Source organism: Amblyomma mixtum, chromosome 10, assembly GCF_055824585.1.
Source record: "Amblyomma mixtum isolate Tamu chromosome 10, ASM5582458v1, whole genome shotgun sequence".
Taxonomy (NCBI): domain Eukaryota; kingdom Metazoa; phylum Arthropoda; class Arachnida; order Ixodida; family Ixodidae; genus Amblyomma; species Amblyomma mixtum.
The window spans coordinates 169,538,594-169,553,617 of record NC_143021.1 but is presented as its reverse complement, the minus strand read 5'-3'; the positions used below and the strand labels follow the sequence as shown (position 1 = coordinate 169,553,617).

General features: G+C 48.4%; 1 protein-coding gene across 6 annotated transcripts in view; it reads left to right on the top strand.

Annotated features, from left to right (window-relative positions):
* The window catches only part of LOC149327703 (ubiquitin carboxyl-terminal hydrolase 8-like), a 269,416-nt gene that overhangs the window by 114,842 nt on the left and 139,550 nt on the right, over positions 1 to 15,024 (top strand). For all 6 annotated transcript variants that reach the window (XR_016285926.1, XM_089562390.1, XM_089562388.1 and 3 more), the window contains one exon: positions 7,301 to 7,457. Coding sequence is in view for 5 of the 6 variants with exons in the window: in XM_089562390.1 (XP_089418516.1) it covers positions 7,301 to 7,457 (157 nt within the window). In the remaining variant the exon portion in view is untranslated. The remainder of the gene's footprint in view (positions 1 to 7,300; positions 7,458 to 15,024) is intronic.

The window sequence follows — 15,024 nt, the reverse complement described above, 5'->3', positions numbered from 1 at the left end:
GAAGGAAAAAATTGGTACAGTTGGAAAATAATGGATGTAGATTCCACAAATGTCATTTTTTGAAAATTGATTTTTTGGTCATTTTTTGGTCTCAAAGACCAGTGTCCCTCCATTAAGGGGGGACGAGGGTCTTAAAACTAACCTTTTTATTTATGGCTAGAATCTCATGAAATTTTGCACACAGATGCGTTTTTCTCTTCTGATTCCAAATATGCAATCATAATTGAGCTGGTGGTCTTAGATCTTACAGAGTCTAGAATGTAATTAGGTAATTTCTTACGCAGCTTTAATGAACTTTCTCATTGCGTTTTGTTGCTTTTAATTACATGAATTGATAGCCAGACAGTTCCCATACCCGATGACATTCTTCGGCTTTCTCTAAAGGGGTGTCATCGTGATATACAATGTCGAGAGTAAAAGGTCGCAGTGTTGTACACTGCAACTCGTTAAGCTAATGGTAAATTGCTATTTATACGTGGCTGAAATGAAAAAAGTAAGAATGTCATTGGGTATGGGAACTCTCTGGCTATCAATTCATATAATTAAAAGCAACAAAATGCAGTAAGAAAGTTCATTAAATCTGCGTAAGTAATTACCAAATTACACTCTAGGATTCAAGATAACTCTTGATCTAAGACCACCAGCTCAATCATGACTACATACTTGGAATACAGAAGAAACCCATTTGTGTGCAATATTTCATGAGATTCTAGTCATAAATAAAAAAGTTACTTTTATAGACCCTCGTCCCCCCTTAAGTGGTGAAAATGATCGTCACTCTCCTCAGACACAGGGAAAAGGGGCATTCCCTGCGGGCAGCTCGAGTATGCAACTTTGTTTGAGGCAATTACTTATCCTGAAAGCATAGGAACATCGTCAACGGTGACATCATGGAGTCCAATAAGGGAGCATCCGCGTGTGTCAGAAAAAAGACATGGTGATTTGCAATCAGTCCTGCCTTGCTATCTGTCGTTGACCTTTGAAAAGTGGGACAGAAGCCCACTCTTTTTTGAGTTAGGTTAAGAACATTTTAGGCACAAAATTATTTGGAGAGCACTTATCACACGTCTGTTGCCGAAAATGCGACATGCATAGCTTGAGCACCGCAGGACATTGTATGCTGTTGTTGCACCATTGGACGAGATCGAAGGCTGCATAAAAGTGCCATCATGCAGCACTATGCACACTGCCTGTTTTGATGCGTTGCTCTTGGAACTTGATTTAGTGCAAAGAAAGTGCGTTCTTGGTGTGGGCCAGCTCGGGCACTTTTCACACTCTTGCGTTCTCGGTTAACGATCTAAGCCGAGATCACCGAGCTCAGTTGGCAATAACTGCGTTTAGCGGCGTAACCATGGGTAGCACGCTTGTGTGACAAGGGTTGTCTGTCTGCAGCTTGTTTGCGTTTTCGGTGGTCGAAAATTTTTTGTAAAAAATTTACCCCACGTAATGGTCACACCCCTTAATTTGCATAAATTTTTTGACAAAAAAAAAAAGTCCGATCCGTAACGAAACCGATGCCATGATCTGTTCCGATTTAACAAATCTTTTTTCGAGAAATAAAGGTGAAAAAGTGTTAATTTTTGGTCTATTTTGTAGAGGGCACCCTAAAATTTATTGATTGCGAGTCAGGAGTAACAGCGCGGAGCACCTTCGACCCGCTTTTTTCAGACTGCGCGGCACAAAACGAGAGCTGTAATGTTGAGTCGAGTTCACCAGATGGTGCCAGCGGTAAAAAAGTTTCATGCCACATTTCATAGATGGCGCTGTTGCAGTTCGCGTGTGTGTTTTTTTTTTTTTGTGTTGTGCTCTGTGTTCGCTCGCCGTCGACGTTGGGCGGATATTTCCCCGTGCCTTTGAGCGCATGTCTTTGTCAACCTCAGCTTGCTAGGCCTCCAGTCAGTCTAGCCTTGCTATCGTGAACGCGGACGTGGTGTGTGCGAGCAAGCGCACCGCTAACCCTCCCGACTAGCAGATGGAGCCCTGCAAGAAACGAAAAAGGCTTACCCTGGACGAGAAAGCGGACATAATTCGTGCTGTGACAAGTGGACAGAAGAAATGTGACGTGGCTGCAGCACATGGCATTCCAGCGAGTACTCTCTCCACAGTATTGAAAGGGAAAGATGACACCCTCCGCGCCACTTCGTCGGGGAATCTCTCGCGCAAAAAAACGCTGAAGACTACTCTTCAAAGCAAAATGGAAGAGGCCCTCTTCGCCTGGTTTATGGATTTGCGGGCGAAGAATATTCTCATAAGTGGAGACCTGGTCCAACAAAAAGCTCGCTCTTTCGCATGCTTGCTGGGCGATGAGTTCAAGGCAAGTCCCGGCTGGCTGTCGCGCTTCAAAGAACGACACGGCATTGTCCGGTAAGTGCTCAGCAGTGAAGCGAGCAGCGTAAGCATGGCTGTATTCGGCGACTGGCAGTCTGAAAACGTGCCCGACATTGTGGGAAAATATGCCCCCAGCGACGTCTACAACGCCGACGAGAGCGGTCTATTCTACCAAATGCTGCCTAAAAAAACACTCGCCCTGAAGGGGCAGGCGTGCCACAGCGGCAAACACAGCAAACAAAGGCTGACTCTTTTGCTGTGCGTCAATGTGGACGGTACCGACAAACGAGACCCGCTTGTCATCGGAAAGAGTGCGAGGCCGCGATGTTTTAAAGGCACCAAAAAGCTTCCTGTGAAGTACGTTGCCAATTCAAAGGCTTGGATGTCGCGTGCCATTTTCGCTACATGGATGAAGGAATTTGACAGCGACATGTGTCGCCAGAAAAGGAAAGTGTGCCTGTTGCTGGATAACTGCACGGCCCACTACGTTGCAGAGGTCGAGCTGACCAGCGTGGAGCTCCGCTACTTCCCCCCAAACGCAACGTCCGTGGTTCAGCCCTTGGATCAAGGGATAATTAATAGCGTGAAGTGCGCAAACAAGCGTCGAGTCGTCGACAGAGTTCTCCTCGACCTGCAGCTGAAGCGCAAGACGAAAATAGATATTTTTATGGCAGTTGAGATCGTGGCAGCGGCTTGGAGAGCATTGAGGCCGTCGATAACTGTCAACTGCTTCAGGACTGCCGGTTTCGGTACACTAGGCCCTGAAACTGCCGAAGCTGGTCCGGACTGCGCGAGCGCCGTGCACGAGGATGAAGATGCCTGGGAACACCTTCGCTCAGTGGATGAAGTGCCCACAGGCATAAGTTTCTCAGACTACGTGAACGCCGACGCAAACGCAGTCACAACGGAAGTTTTGACTGATGCCGATATGTTGCGGTTTGTAAGAAGCATGGAGGGAGTGGTGGCTGAAGACGCTGATGACGACCCTGCAGGTGCCGAAGCTCCCGTGCCGACACCGGGTCAGGTGATGGATGCTCTCGATCCGCTGCGACATTTTGCCGGTGCACACGAGGGGACAGAAGACGCGCTGGACGCACTTCAGACCTACGAGAAATCGGTGCGGCCATTGCTCACAAAGCGCACGCAGGCAAAGATCACCGACTTCTTTGGCGGAAAATAAATTTGTAGTCCCCTCGGGCCTTTCTTGTTGAGTAAGAATTTTTGTTGTTTCTTTTCATACGCGCTAGCGGCACCGGTCGTTTCCGCAGTCCGCAGTTTCATTTTGGGAGCATTTACGCTTCAAAAATATGATGCCGCGGTAGCTTTCTGGATGCCGCCATACCATATAATCGAATGTACCGAATTATGTGCCCAAGGAGTGCCGGACTCAATTTAACGAAGTTCCCAATTTAACGAAATAATTCACGGCTCCCGTCAACTTCGTTAAATGGAGTTTCAACTGTAGTGATTTTTTCTTTCAAAACAAGTTCAAAGTGAATAGCAGTTTGCTTCGAATTATTTCGAATACTTCTGGCACTCAAAGAGGGTTGGAATGGCTGAACAGGCTTTGTCAAAATCATGTATTTTTCGAACACACAAGGTTAAAGGAAAAAGCCTAGAGTGCATTGAAGCTGGGCCGCACTCTTTGGACCTGTTTCAAGTTTCTGCAAAAATGGCCATCGGTGGAGCCAACTTCCCTGTGGGGGTGACGTGTGCTTCTTTTAATTGCATCCTTGTGGGTGCGTGACACCTGCTGGGTGGAAGAGCATCCCGTTTGCAACAAGCCACCATGCATTTTTAGTCCTACCCTTGTCACCTTTCAGGAGGGAATGGTTCTGATCCTAGAACCATTCCTTATTTGCATGACAATTGTTGTCTGTATACCCTGGGGCCTCAGGGAGAGTGGCTGTGCCTGCATCGACATCCAGATGGATACCATCACATTCGAATATAGGATGTTCAATTGTTTCTACACATTTACCACACACAGCACATTCGTGGTGGCTCAGTGGTTATGGTGCTTGTCTGCTGACCCGAAAGACGCGGGTTCGATCCTGGCCTCGGCGGTTGAATTTCTCTAGAGTTGAAATTCCAGAGGCCCTTGTACTGTGTGATGTCAGTGCTCGTGAAAGAACCCCAGGTGGTCGAAATTTCCGGAGCCCTTCACTACAGCGTCTCTCATAGCCTGAGTCGCTTTGGGACGGACGTTACACCCCCATAAATCAAACCAAACAACATTTTTTTTTTTGTAGCTGCGCGTTCTAAGACACCCTGACCTAGCTTCAAAGAGCACTGCCTGCTGGGGGTTACAATAGAACGATTCCTTACTGACCTGCCTTTTCCAGTATCGATGTAGTTGTGCACTGTGTTTCTTTTGCATTTATTTTTGGTGTTTAAGCAAGCTGTCGTTTGATGCTCTTCCTTGTGTCTGGCGTCCCTATGAGCTCTGTGTGTGTAAACACCATAGCTGCCCACCTGTAAGCCCCACCCATTCCACCGGGCTGTTGGGGGAAGAATGGAGATATCTCTCGGTGGATGCCGGTTATTGTGCGCACTGTGCGTAGTATGTGCAGGCCCAGAGTCGGGTCTTTGGCTGTGCACGCACCATACGGGAGGAGAGTGTACTTACTCAGGACGATGCCGAGTACTGTACTGGTCGAGCGAATATTCACGCATGCCCACAAAGAATACCATCTAATTCACCTGCAAAATGCATGCGATACAGTCAACAACCGAAAATTCAGACGCCTGATTTTTCGGATTTTTTCGCGGCACCACGACATGGCCCATAGAGCCAATGTGTAAGAGTGCTTGAAATTTCGGACGCACCGCAACTGACCACTCGATTTATCGGACCTCATTCGCACTCGCCGCCAGTACCCAAGCCGCCATATAATGTGTACAGTGGAACCTCATTAATTCAAACTGCAGGAGAGATCGAAAACTTGATAAAACAAAACGAAATTCAAGCTTAAAGGGAGCCTCTTAACTTGCGACGCTGAAATTCTGCGTGAGTCGGCACATTGCGCTTGCGTGTTTTCGAAATCGTACTGTTCTTGAATGTCTTCCGCCGCACGAACTTGAACCGTAGTCTGAGTTCACGGAACTCATGTGTGCCGAGTCTGTCGTCTCGAATATGGAACACGAATGCGATCACAGAGGCTATGCGCACGCCGTGGCCTCTGCGATCGAAGCGCGCTTTGGGCGCACCGCCGGAGCTTCCAAGTGCCGTCTATGGATGGCGCCCGAGGCCGTGATCATCACCATCATCAACTTTTTTTCTCCGCCGCGATTTTCCACTATTGACATCGGCATCAGTATCGCCAGCTGCGGCCTTTTGTGGCGTATTAGCGCGTTTGCCATAATAGTTATGATTGTGGCTTTCGCATGCTGCCGTTGAGCTTCACAGTTTTAGGGCAAGTACCTTAAGCTACACGGCTGGGAGTTAGCTCTCGTACACGGTAAGCGTGCGGCGGGCAGGAAATTCGACGTGGCTGAGAAGTGCGTCCGATGATGGTGCAACCAAAAGAGAAACACAAGCTGCAAAAAGCGTGCTTTCCGAGGCAAGCCGTGTGAGTTCCCCGAACTGGAAGAAGAGCTGCTCCTCTATGTGGAACAACGGCTGCGCGTTGACAGCGGACATGCTGCACGGCTTCTTTTGGGATGAGCGTGCACCAGGGCACAGCACCAGCTCAAGAGTCTAAATACTCCACGAGTGACGATTGAACGTAGAACAAATGTTGCTCATTCCCTGATTGGTGTGTTCTTCCTTAAAAAAATTTTGCTGGGGTTTAGCTTTGGTTAAACCTGGTTGGTAGGTTGCGTAAGCATCCATAGCGTTCCGTTTGGGATCATCACCGGTTGTAGACGATGGTTTCGATTGAGGCGCGGTGTCCCTGTCTAGCAGCGTCTTGAGCAAGGCGCTGTTCGCGTTCTTCATCTGTCCCTGAAGCTGTCTCCGTTTCCGGGCTTTGTCAAGCCCCTTTCTGCTTATCAGGCGGCATAACGAGGGAGCCAGCGAGCGAGCGAATGCATTTTGTACCCTCCAGCCTCCTCTCCACACTCCGCAGCTGGCGAGAGCGGCTACAGCTGTAGTGCGCCATGCCTCGCGCCGCCCTTCAAGGTCAGACGTGCCTCGCGGCTGCCCCGACGCCAAGGGCTGAAACCTGTCATAATATTGCTTACGCAGTAAAAAAAAATTTTCCGCGCATCGCGTGTGTGGACTGCACCCCAAAAATTGTGCCCTCAAATTTAAAAAAACAAAAAAACTGCAGACCTTATACGCGTTTATATGGTATGTCGCGTGGCAAAATGTGGTCATAAGGAGCTTTAGAATGTGTGCACTACAAATTGGCTGCTTTCTCCGGCATACTGGTAATAAGTTTGGGATTTTTTTCGGTGAAATTTGATTTTCCGGACTGGCCGATTTTTCGTTTGTTTTCGCGGTCCTTAGAGAGTCGACTGTACATAGGGGGCAAAATACATTTATTTACTCAGATGTGCGAAAACACTTGTGAAGATGTTGGCAGGGCCCCTCATTCTCTCCCCTTGTGTGTTCAAGAACCTCCCTCTGCCAGGGACTACAGGGAGGCAGTGGAAATTTGTCTGAAAAGGAATTGACTTTGCATTTATAGCAGCCGGTTAATCTAAAGACAAACACAAACTATTCAGTACTTGGGGGAATGCTTGATCGAAGCATCTCATGTCCATAATTGGTCTCCACTTCTATTGCTCCTAGCCACCATACCACTAAAGAAATCACAGCTGGAAAGGTTTCCATAACATCTTTGCCACTTGCTTGCACTGCATGGCCTTGACGTGTAGCACTGCGGAGGATGAATGAAAAGAAAAGCTTCACTGAGACCCGAGGTCAAGGGCGGCGCATCATTGCTGCCGGCCTTGTTCCGAGCCCCGGGAGTGGTGATTGTTCCTGTGCGCTGCTTGTTGACCGGCGCTGTTTTCCCTTGTGCAGTGGTCAACACAAAAGTTGCTCAAGTCCGAGCCCCTGGTTCTGAAGGATGGATTCGAAGACTGGCTCCTGCGCTTTCCTACACACACCACAAATGCCCACGCCAGGGTCCCAGAATCAGCGCCCGACACCCTGGTCAATAACTGCACCGACACCACTGGTACGTACCTCCCGAGTGTGTGTGAAGGGGCACAGACCACGGGGCAGGTGATGCGTGCGCCCACTTATTCGTCACCCAACTTTCCATCCACTCGAGTGTGTGCCATTTTTTCAGGCTGCCCGAGCTGTTGGCTTGCACAGTTTTATTGACTATGCCCACTGCAGGCCTCTCCCGTATCTCGTACCTCGTGCCCTTACCACCACCACTGCGGGGGCGACTGTACCCCCACTGACCTCCAACTGACGCGCTCCTTTGCAGCCCTCCCTGCAGACTTAATCCTGGCACTTGGGCCACCTAGGGATCCACCCTGGTGACTTTGTCATTGCGCACCCATTTCTTGATAGTTGAGGATTCAACGGAAACTAGGGGTGTACGAATATTCGAAATTTTCGAATATAATTCGAATATTATATTTTTAGTATTCGAATTCGATTCGAAATCCAAGTATTCGTGTTGTCTCGAATATTCGACCCGATGCGAATATTCGTATCTAGCCGAATATTCAATGTGAGCACCAGCGTTCATTTCGGTCCGCAAGCCCTATTGACAGACATAACAACAAGGCGGCGCCCAGTGCAATGCGCATTCCTTCCTCCAAGGGCCATGCCGTAGCTGACTGCGCTGGTGAGCTTCTTTGTGGCTATACCTGCGAAGCTGGTATAGTCGGAGCTGTGCACGAAGTACCTCGCAATACGTGCCAGTTCAGTGCCAAGTGAGAGGGCATTTTCTGTGGCTGGAGGAGTCGTTTCAGCCAGAACGGAACTACTTCTGCCTGACCATGTGGAGCAGCGGGTTTTCCTTCACGACAACCTTTCTTGTTCATCCCAGCAACGCGCGTTCGTGCTGATGGCAAGCTAGCCTTAATCAATGCTGTGTACCAGCCATCTTCTCTGATATTTCCACTCTTCTAAGAATAATGTTCGAGACTGTTACTTTTTGTGCAGCCACACACACCTTTTGTGTTCATTTAATCATCGATAGTTGAACTGTGATGTTCTTCGGTGCTCAAATAAATGTTTTGTAGTGGTTAAATGCGTCTGTCCTTGATTATTCGATATTCGATTCGATATTCGGAGCCAAGTATTCGTATTCGATTCGTATTCGAAGAATTTGATATTCGCACACCCCTAACGGAAACCCACCCGGCGAGGTCTGTGACCTTGGCAAGGGCTGTTTTCTTCAATATCCCATTTCTTGATTTCCACACTCTACTCTCCATTCTCCCTCGTGTCACCATTTGAACTGGCACCTCGCAGCGTGCACAATTATGCTGCTTATGCTCTGCACCATGTGTGTGCTCTTTTTAATGCCCAAATCGCTCACTAATTTTCCTGCATCTGCCGCCATGGGAAGTTTTTCATTCCACTTTTGGCTTCACTAATAGACTGTGCTGCAATGCACTCGAGAACAACACAAGGGGGGGAACAAACTTTTTGCACAGAGTCGCGAATTTTCTTATTTGCTTTTGTATATATATATGCTGAGAGGAGAACTGGTTAGAAGAAGACAGAATGCTGTTCCCTCTCATGTGGTTCACGACTGTACAGTTGTGCTATCGGACGCCATTCCTGGGTTTGGCAGAAACAATGTGTTCCTGGCTGCTGTTGCAATCCTCATATCCGGGTGGCTGCTTGTAGCGATCTGAGCAATAGGGAAGGTGCTTGAGTGGTCCGTCTGCTTTGGTGCATCCAAATATTGGTGCATTCTGATTTGATAGGGAAAAAGAGACACCCTTGAGGGGTGTGCTTGTTTGTGGAAGAATAAAAATAACAAGGGACACTCAGACCTCATTAACCATTTGATGGTCAAATTATTTTGTTGAGGATTTTGACTAAGTGAGCTTAGTGGCAATAAAAAGTTGAAAAATATTAGGCAGAGTACTTCGGTGCCATTTTCACTGAGGACTGCAGAAACAGCCGGCGCCTGCAAGAGAGTCCCAATAAAGGTAAAAGTCAACTTGTGTTGCGATCACACTACGAACTATGCAAGCTCGTCACCGTGACACGATGGAAGAGGGTTGCATAATAATTTTCCAACACTTCTTGTAAGTCCTAGGAGGTGTCAACGCCTCCCAGTGAACATGTGTTGCCAGCATTCCAAACCATTCCCATATGGCAAGAACCCTTAAAGGGTTAACTCTTTTGCTACCGTGGAAAAACGGACGATTTAGAGTGTACTGAAAAAAAATTTTTTTCACAAGAACTAACACACCCAGCACATATTGCAATGCATGAAATTGTAGCTTATTAGTTACACTTCTGAATGAAACAAAGAGAAGAGTTGTGTGTGCAAAAGTAAATGAACATTTATTTTTGAAAGTTGCTAAAAACACAAAAAAATGTATATAGCAAAAACAAAAATTACCGGCTGCACTAAGCCAGAACTTGATTAGAGGAAAACTGGAATATACAAACTGTTGCACATGTTTATAGCTGTCATTATTCACAGTTTCAGCTGTGAGAAAAAATTACTGCAGTTTCCATGGCCTGTCAAGTCAGGGGTCATGACTGTGGTGCCACTGTGAAGAGCAATCAGGGGTGGAGATGTGAAGCAGAGGTAGACTGACAGGTGCTTCACATAAGGTTTTATCTTTGTTCCTCGCTTGTTCTCTGATAACCGAGCTTGCAGTTTCTTCTTTTTTTAATTTTTTCCGGTTGGTGTTGAATGGATTTTATGGGAGGATTGGGGGCGTGGACTTCTTTTCCCTCGTCATACCGAAGATATCTTGAATGAGCTGCTCCCTGAAAGCCAGCTGATAAAATTTGGCATTTTATACAAGCTCTAAAACATCAGGATCGATGAAATAAGTTTTATCGATGTGGTTTGAAAGCCAGGACACTTTATAATAAGGGAGTAATCACTCATTGGCATCCACCCGAGTGCAGCCATACGGCTACAAAGGAAAGCTATACAGCTTTCTCAGAAACTTCGCAGTTAAAGAAAAATTCATCCTGGTCCGGGGATCGAACCCAGGACCACCGCTTCACCGGAGCAGTCGCTCTACCAATTGAGCTAACCAGGACGGCAAGCTTGTGGTAGGGCGAGAGCGAATTGATCAATAACTCGAAGTGGGAACTGTGTTGGTCAAATGTTTTAGGGGAATTCCCCAAGGTGGAGTAGATTTGTAATAAGGGAGTAATTACTCATTGGCATCCACCCGAGCGCAGCCATACTGCGAAGTTTCTGCGAAGTTTCTGAGAAAGCTGTATAGCTTTCCTTTGTAGCCGTATTTCAGTAGAGATATAGTCGTGGCAGGTCAACAATTCCAATGTATATGATGATTCCAATGAACATCAGCATCTCCAACAGATTCACGTCTTCCCATGAGCCGTTACGCCGAGCGTATGTTTGCTTGCTCAAAATCTTCAAATGCATACTTATTAGTGTTTCCGCACACGGTTTTCATCGTTTCCGTCGTGAAGAGCATCAAAAAAAAGTCGAGAGGTCGAGAGGTCAAGCGAATCTTCGTGCGCCGCTCCGCAGCGATGTGCCGATATGGACACCTAGCTGTCGTCTTGGTTGAAAAACGCGACGCGACCTTGAGCATTTGGCAAACTGTCTTCGCCATACGTTATGAAGACCCTGAAGCACAAAAATAAATCACTGTCATCAATTACAAACTGTATGCACCGCAGAAAACACACAGCGAGCGAAAACAGAACTTACATGCAAGTACGCGCTGATGTTCCAGGCGCCCGAGGCGAAGTCTCGCTGTCGAAACCGAAATCCGACATTTGTACATTGTTGCCCGACTAATAACCGCTGCTTATGTCACAAAAAACGAAACCGAAACTGGCCGACGTGCTCGGTGTCAGCTTTCGCTTTCAAGGAGTGCGCGGCGATGCGGACGCCATTTTCTCCGGCTGACGCTGCTGCGGCCGTTCAAAGTTTTATTTTTCACGGTGCCCCCTCATGTTAAAACACTGAAGCCAAGGCTGCAATCGAAAGAGCAGTTGTTGACCTCGCTAACTAGATGGTGGAGCACGTGCACGACGCTCCAAGATGAGCTTTTTTGTGCGGGCGATTTGAATCGATCATATGCGAACGATGGCCTACGGCGCGGTAGCGAAAGAGTTAAGGCGTACTTCACGGGACTGCAGGGAAACTGCATGCAATGCGGCAGCGCGTCCTTACCAGAAACAGCTTAAACCCACGCGGAACTACCCGGCACCTCTACCAAGGTGTTACGGGGTAGTTCCGCTTGGGATTGCAGACAGGGCTGACACGGAAGACAGGGCTTTCAGACAACAGGCATTCTCTGCACGCGCCAGCCGGCAGTGGTCGACCGTCGTCGTCTTCTAAAAACTCACTTCTTCTTTCCGTATGCGCATATCAGTGCATGCACTGCCCAATAAAACACTATGAAGGTTGCTTCCACATAACTGCAGCGTAAAAAATGGCGAGCACAAAGGAAGAAACACCTGCGACAGGGACAAACGCTGCTTACTCACAACTGACTTTATTTCGCCACCAATGGGACGTATAAAGGTGCAGCCGCGAATGCACGCGCAGGAAAGTACACGGGCCACCATCAACAACAAAAAAAAAACATTATCACACCGTGAGACACATCTCATCGTGTAGCAGAGAAAAGGTCACGTTCTGCTTTATGCAAATGAATAGAAGTATCGCTTACGCAAAATTTGCCCTTTTTCTTTATATGGTAAGCTTCCAGTGGTTCACGTGGAGTTTGATCTTTGCTTTTGCCTAGAATCCTTGCACCTTCAAAATGCGGCGAACAATCCTGGCAAGACCTGCAATGTTTTACTAAGTCAACATCTTCATCATTCTCAAAATTTCTTTCATGCTCCCTCAATCGATCATTGATTGACACATCTGCCAGACTGGCCGACATAGGCTTTTCCAAGCATGGCAGGGGAATTTCATATGCCACTCCTGACTGGCACACTGTACATGGGGCTTGGTATGTTTTTCTCACATCCAGATTCTAGGCAAAAGCAAAGATCAAACTCCACGTGAACTACTGGAAGCTTACCATATAAAGAAAAAGGGGGAATTTTGCGTAAGCGATACTTCTATTCATTTGTACAAAGCAGGATGTGACATTTTCTCTGCCACACGATAAGATGTGCCGTACGGTGGGATAATGTTTTTTTGTTGATGGTGGCACGTGTACTTTCCTGCGCGCGCATTCACGGCTGCACCTTTATATTTGCCATTGGTGGCGAAATAAAGTCACTTGTGAGTAAGTAGCGTTTGTCCCTGTCGCAGGTGTTTCTTCCTTTGTGCACGTCATTTTTTTACGCTGCAGTGATGTGGAAGCAAAGTAACCAACTTGCCCACAAAGCTTGTTTTCCTAAATGAAGGAAGGAAGGACTGCAGCATGTGTGGCACCGAGACGGACTCGCAACTGGAACTTTTGTGTCATCAGTCTTGGAGGCCCATCTGCTCTGTTCATTTGGGTGCACAGATGAAGCCTGTCTCTCCAGCGATGGTGCTGTCTTCCTTGTCACTGTGGGACAACACTCGAGGAGTCTCCTGGGAGCTTTGCCACGATGTCTCTTGGGGGCGCTGGACGTAGAGAGCGTGCAGTCGGTCACAACATGGGGGAAGGTGGGCACAGCTTGGGACTGTGGCCGCTCGGGCACCAGGAAGTGAGCAGGGGTCCCACACTGGTGTCAGCAGTAGGCTGCACCACCTGAGTATCGACGTGTCGCCAAGAGTCAGCGGGGTTTCAATAGAAGGGATGCATACGTTCTCCCCGCCTAACCGCTGCTGACACCATTCAAAGCCGTCTGGACCCCATCCCGTGATCGCGCACACTACCGACCACAGCGGGCCTTGCTCTGCGGGAACAAAGGAAGGACACTCTGGCTGACACGGGCAAGGCATGTATTGCTACTACAACAACGTCAGCTGGCAACAAAATACGCTGAGGAATTGAGGACGTCCAGCACCAGCAATTGTTCGCCCACGCTAGGGCAGGGGAGATACTACTCCAAGGCTGGACGGGACGAGATTCCACGAGGCGGAGAGTGTAGCGTCGTGCCGGAACGTCGGCGTGTGTCCAAGTTCCCGAGCCCAGGGGAGCAATCAGAGCATTCATGGTGCTCGTGTCACTGCGATGCCCCTTCTTTGCTAGTTAAGGTGACTAACTAGGCTAGGGAGGGTGCATCACGGGGAAGCCAACCACAGGGGGCGAGTAGGACGGGTCCCCAACAATTGTCATGGCTGCTTTACCCTTCATCCTCGTATGCAGTGAAAGGTATGCATTCAGCGAGATGTTTGTAGGCAGGTACGAAGTGCGTGAGATAGCTGAGTCGGAGATTTGATGTGAGCATGTGTCCACCTGACTGTTGCTCTCATAAGGGGAGTGTGACTGGTAGTGGCATGAATCTCAAGTGTGTACGGTTTGTGGGGTTTAAAATTGGGGGAGAAAAACACGTTCTCCCCGCTTAAGCGCGGCTGACACAGTTCAAAACCGCGCGGACCCCACTCCGTGGTCGTGTACGCTACCGAGCGCACGCTGACCACGGCGGGCCCTGCTCTGCGGGAACAAAGGAACGACACTCTGGCTGACACAAGCAAGGCATTTGTTGCTACAGCAACAGTACCGCCAGCTAGCAACAAAATACACTGAGGAATCGAGGATGTCCGACTCACCAGCACGGTTACGAGCGAACGTTCGCCCACGGTAGGGCAGAGGGAATATCTCCGAGGCCGGACGGGACGAGCTGAGGGGAACATGTTTCCACACGAGGTCGCCCGCTGACGAAGAGCGAAGCTGCGAGCGAAACGTCCGCTCGCTTCCCGGTCCCAGGGAGAAGAGACCCCGTCGCTCCCCGCGAGCGCGCAGCAAAACCCCATCCGTGGCGCTGGTGTCGCTGCGACGCGAGCGCCCTCCCCTGTCAGTTACAGTAACCCAACTGAGAAGAGTGTGTTGCGGAGGAGCTAACTACAGTAGGGGGTGCAATGCGGGAAAGTGAACGCAGGGGACGAAGGCACACAAAAAGGTTCACCCGCACAAGAAACATTTCCAGAATCATGGATTTTTATAACACACAAGGCCATTACTTAAAAAAAATAAAGGGAGAGTGCATTGAAGCTCAGTCAAACAACTCATTGAAGCTGTGGGCTACTGTGGTGGCTGAGTGGTTATGGTGCTTAGGTGCTGACCCGAAAGACGCTGGTTCGATCCTGGCCACAGCGGTCGTATTTCGATGGGTGCAAAATGCTAGAGGCCCGTGTGCTGTGCGATGTCAGTGCACGTTACAGATCCCCAGGTGGTCGAAATTGTCCGGAACCCTTCAGTACGGCATCCCTCATAGCCTGAGTCGCATTGGGATGTTAAGCTCCACAAATCATCATTGTAGCTGTGTCAACTTTCTGAAAAAGTGGCCTTCGAAAATTGGGGAAGCCAACCTATATGCAAAGCCAGTGAACCGTATTGACTTACGCACCCCTTATTTATTTATTTATTTATTTATTTATTTATTTATTTATTTATTTATTTATTTATTGTACCCTCAGGTTTATGAAAAAAAAATGTATGCATGCGGGTGCGTGCAGGGCAGGAAGGTCGGTAATTCATTTGTAAATTGGTTCC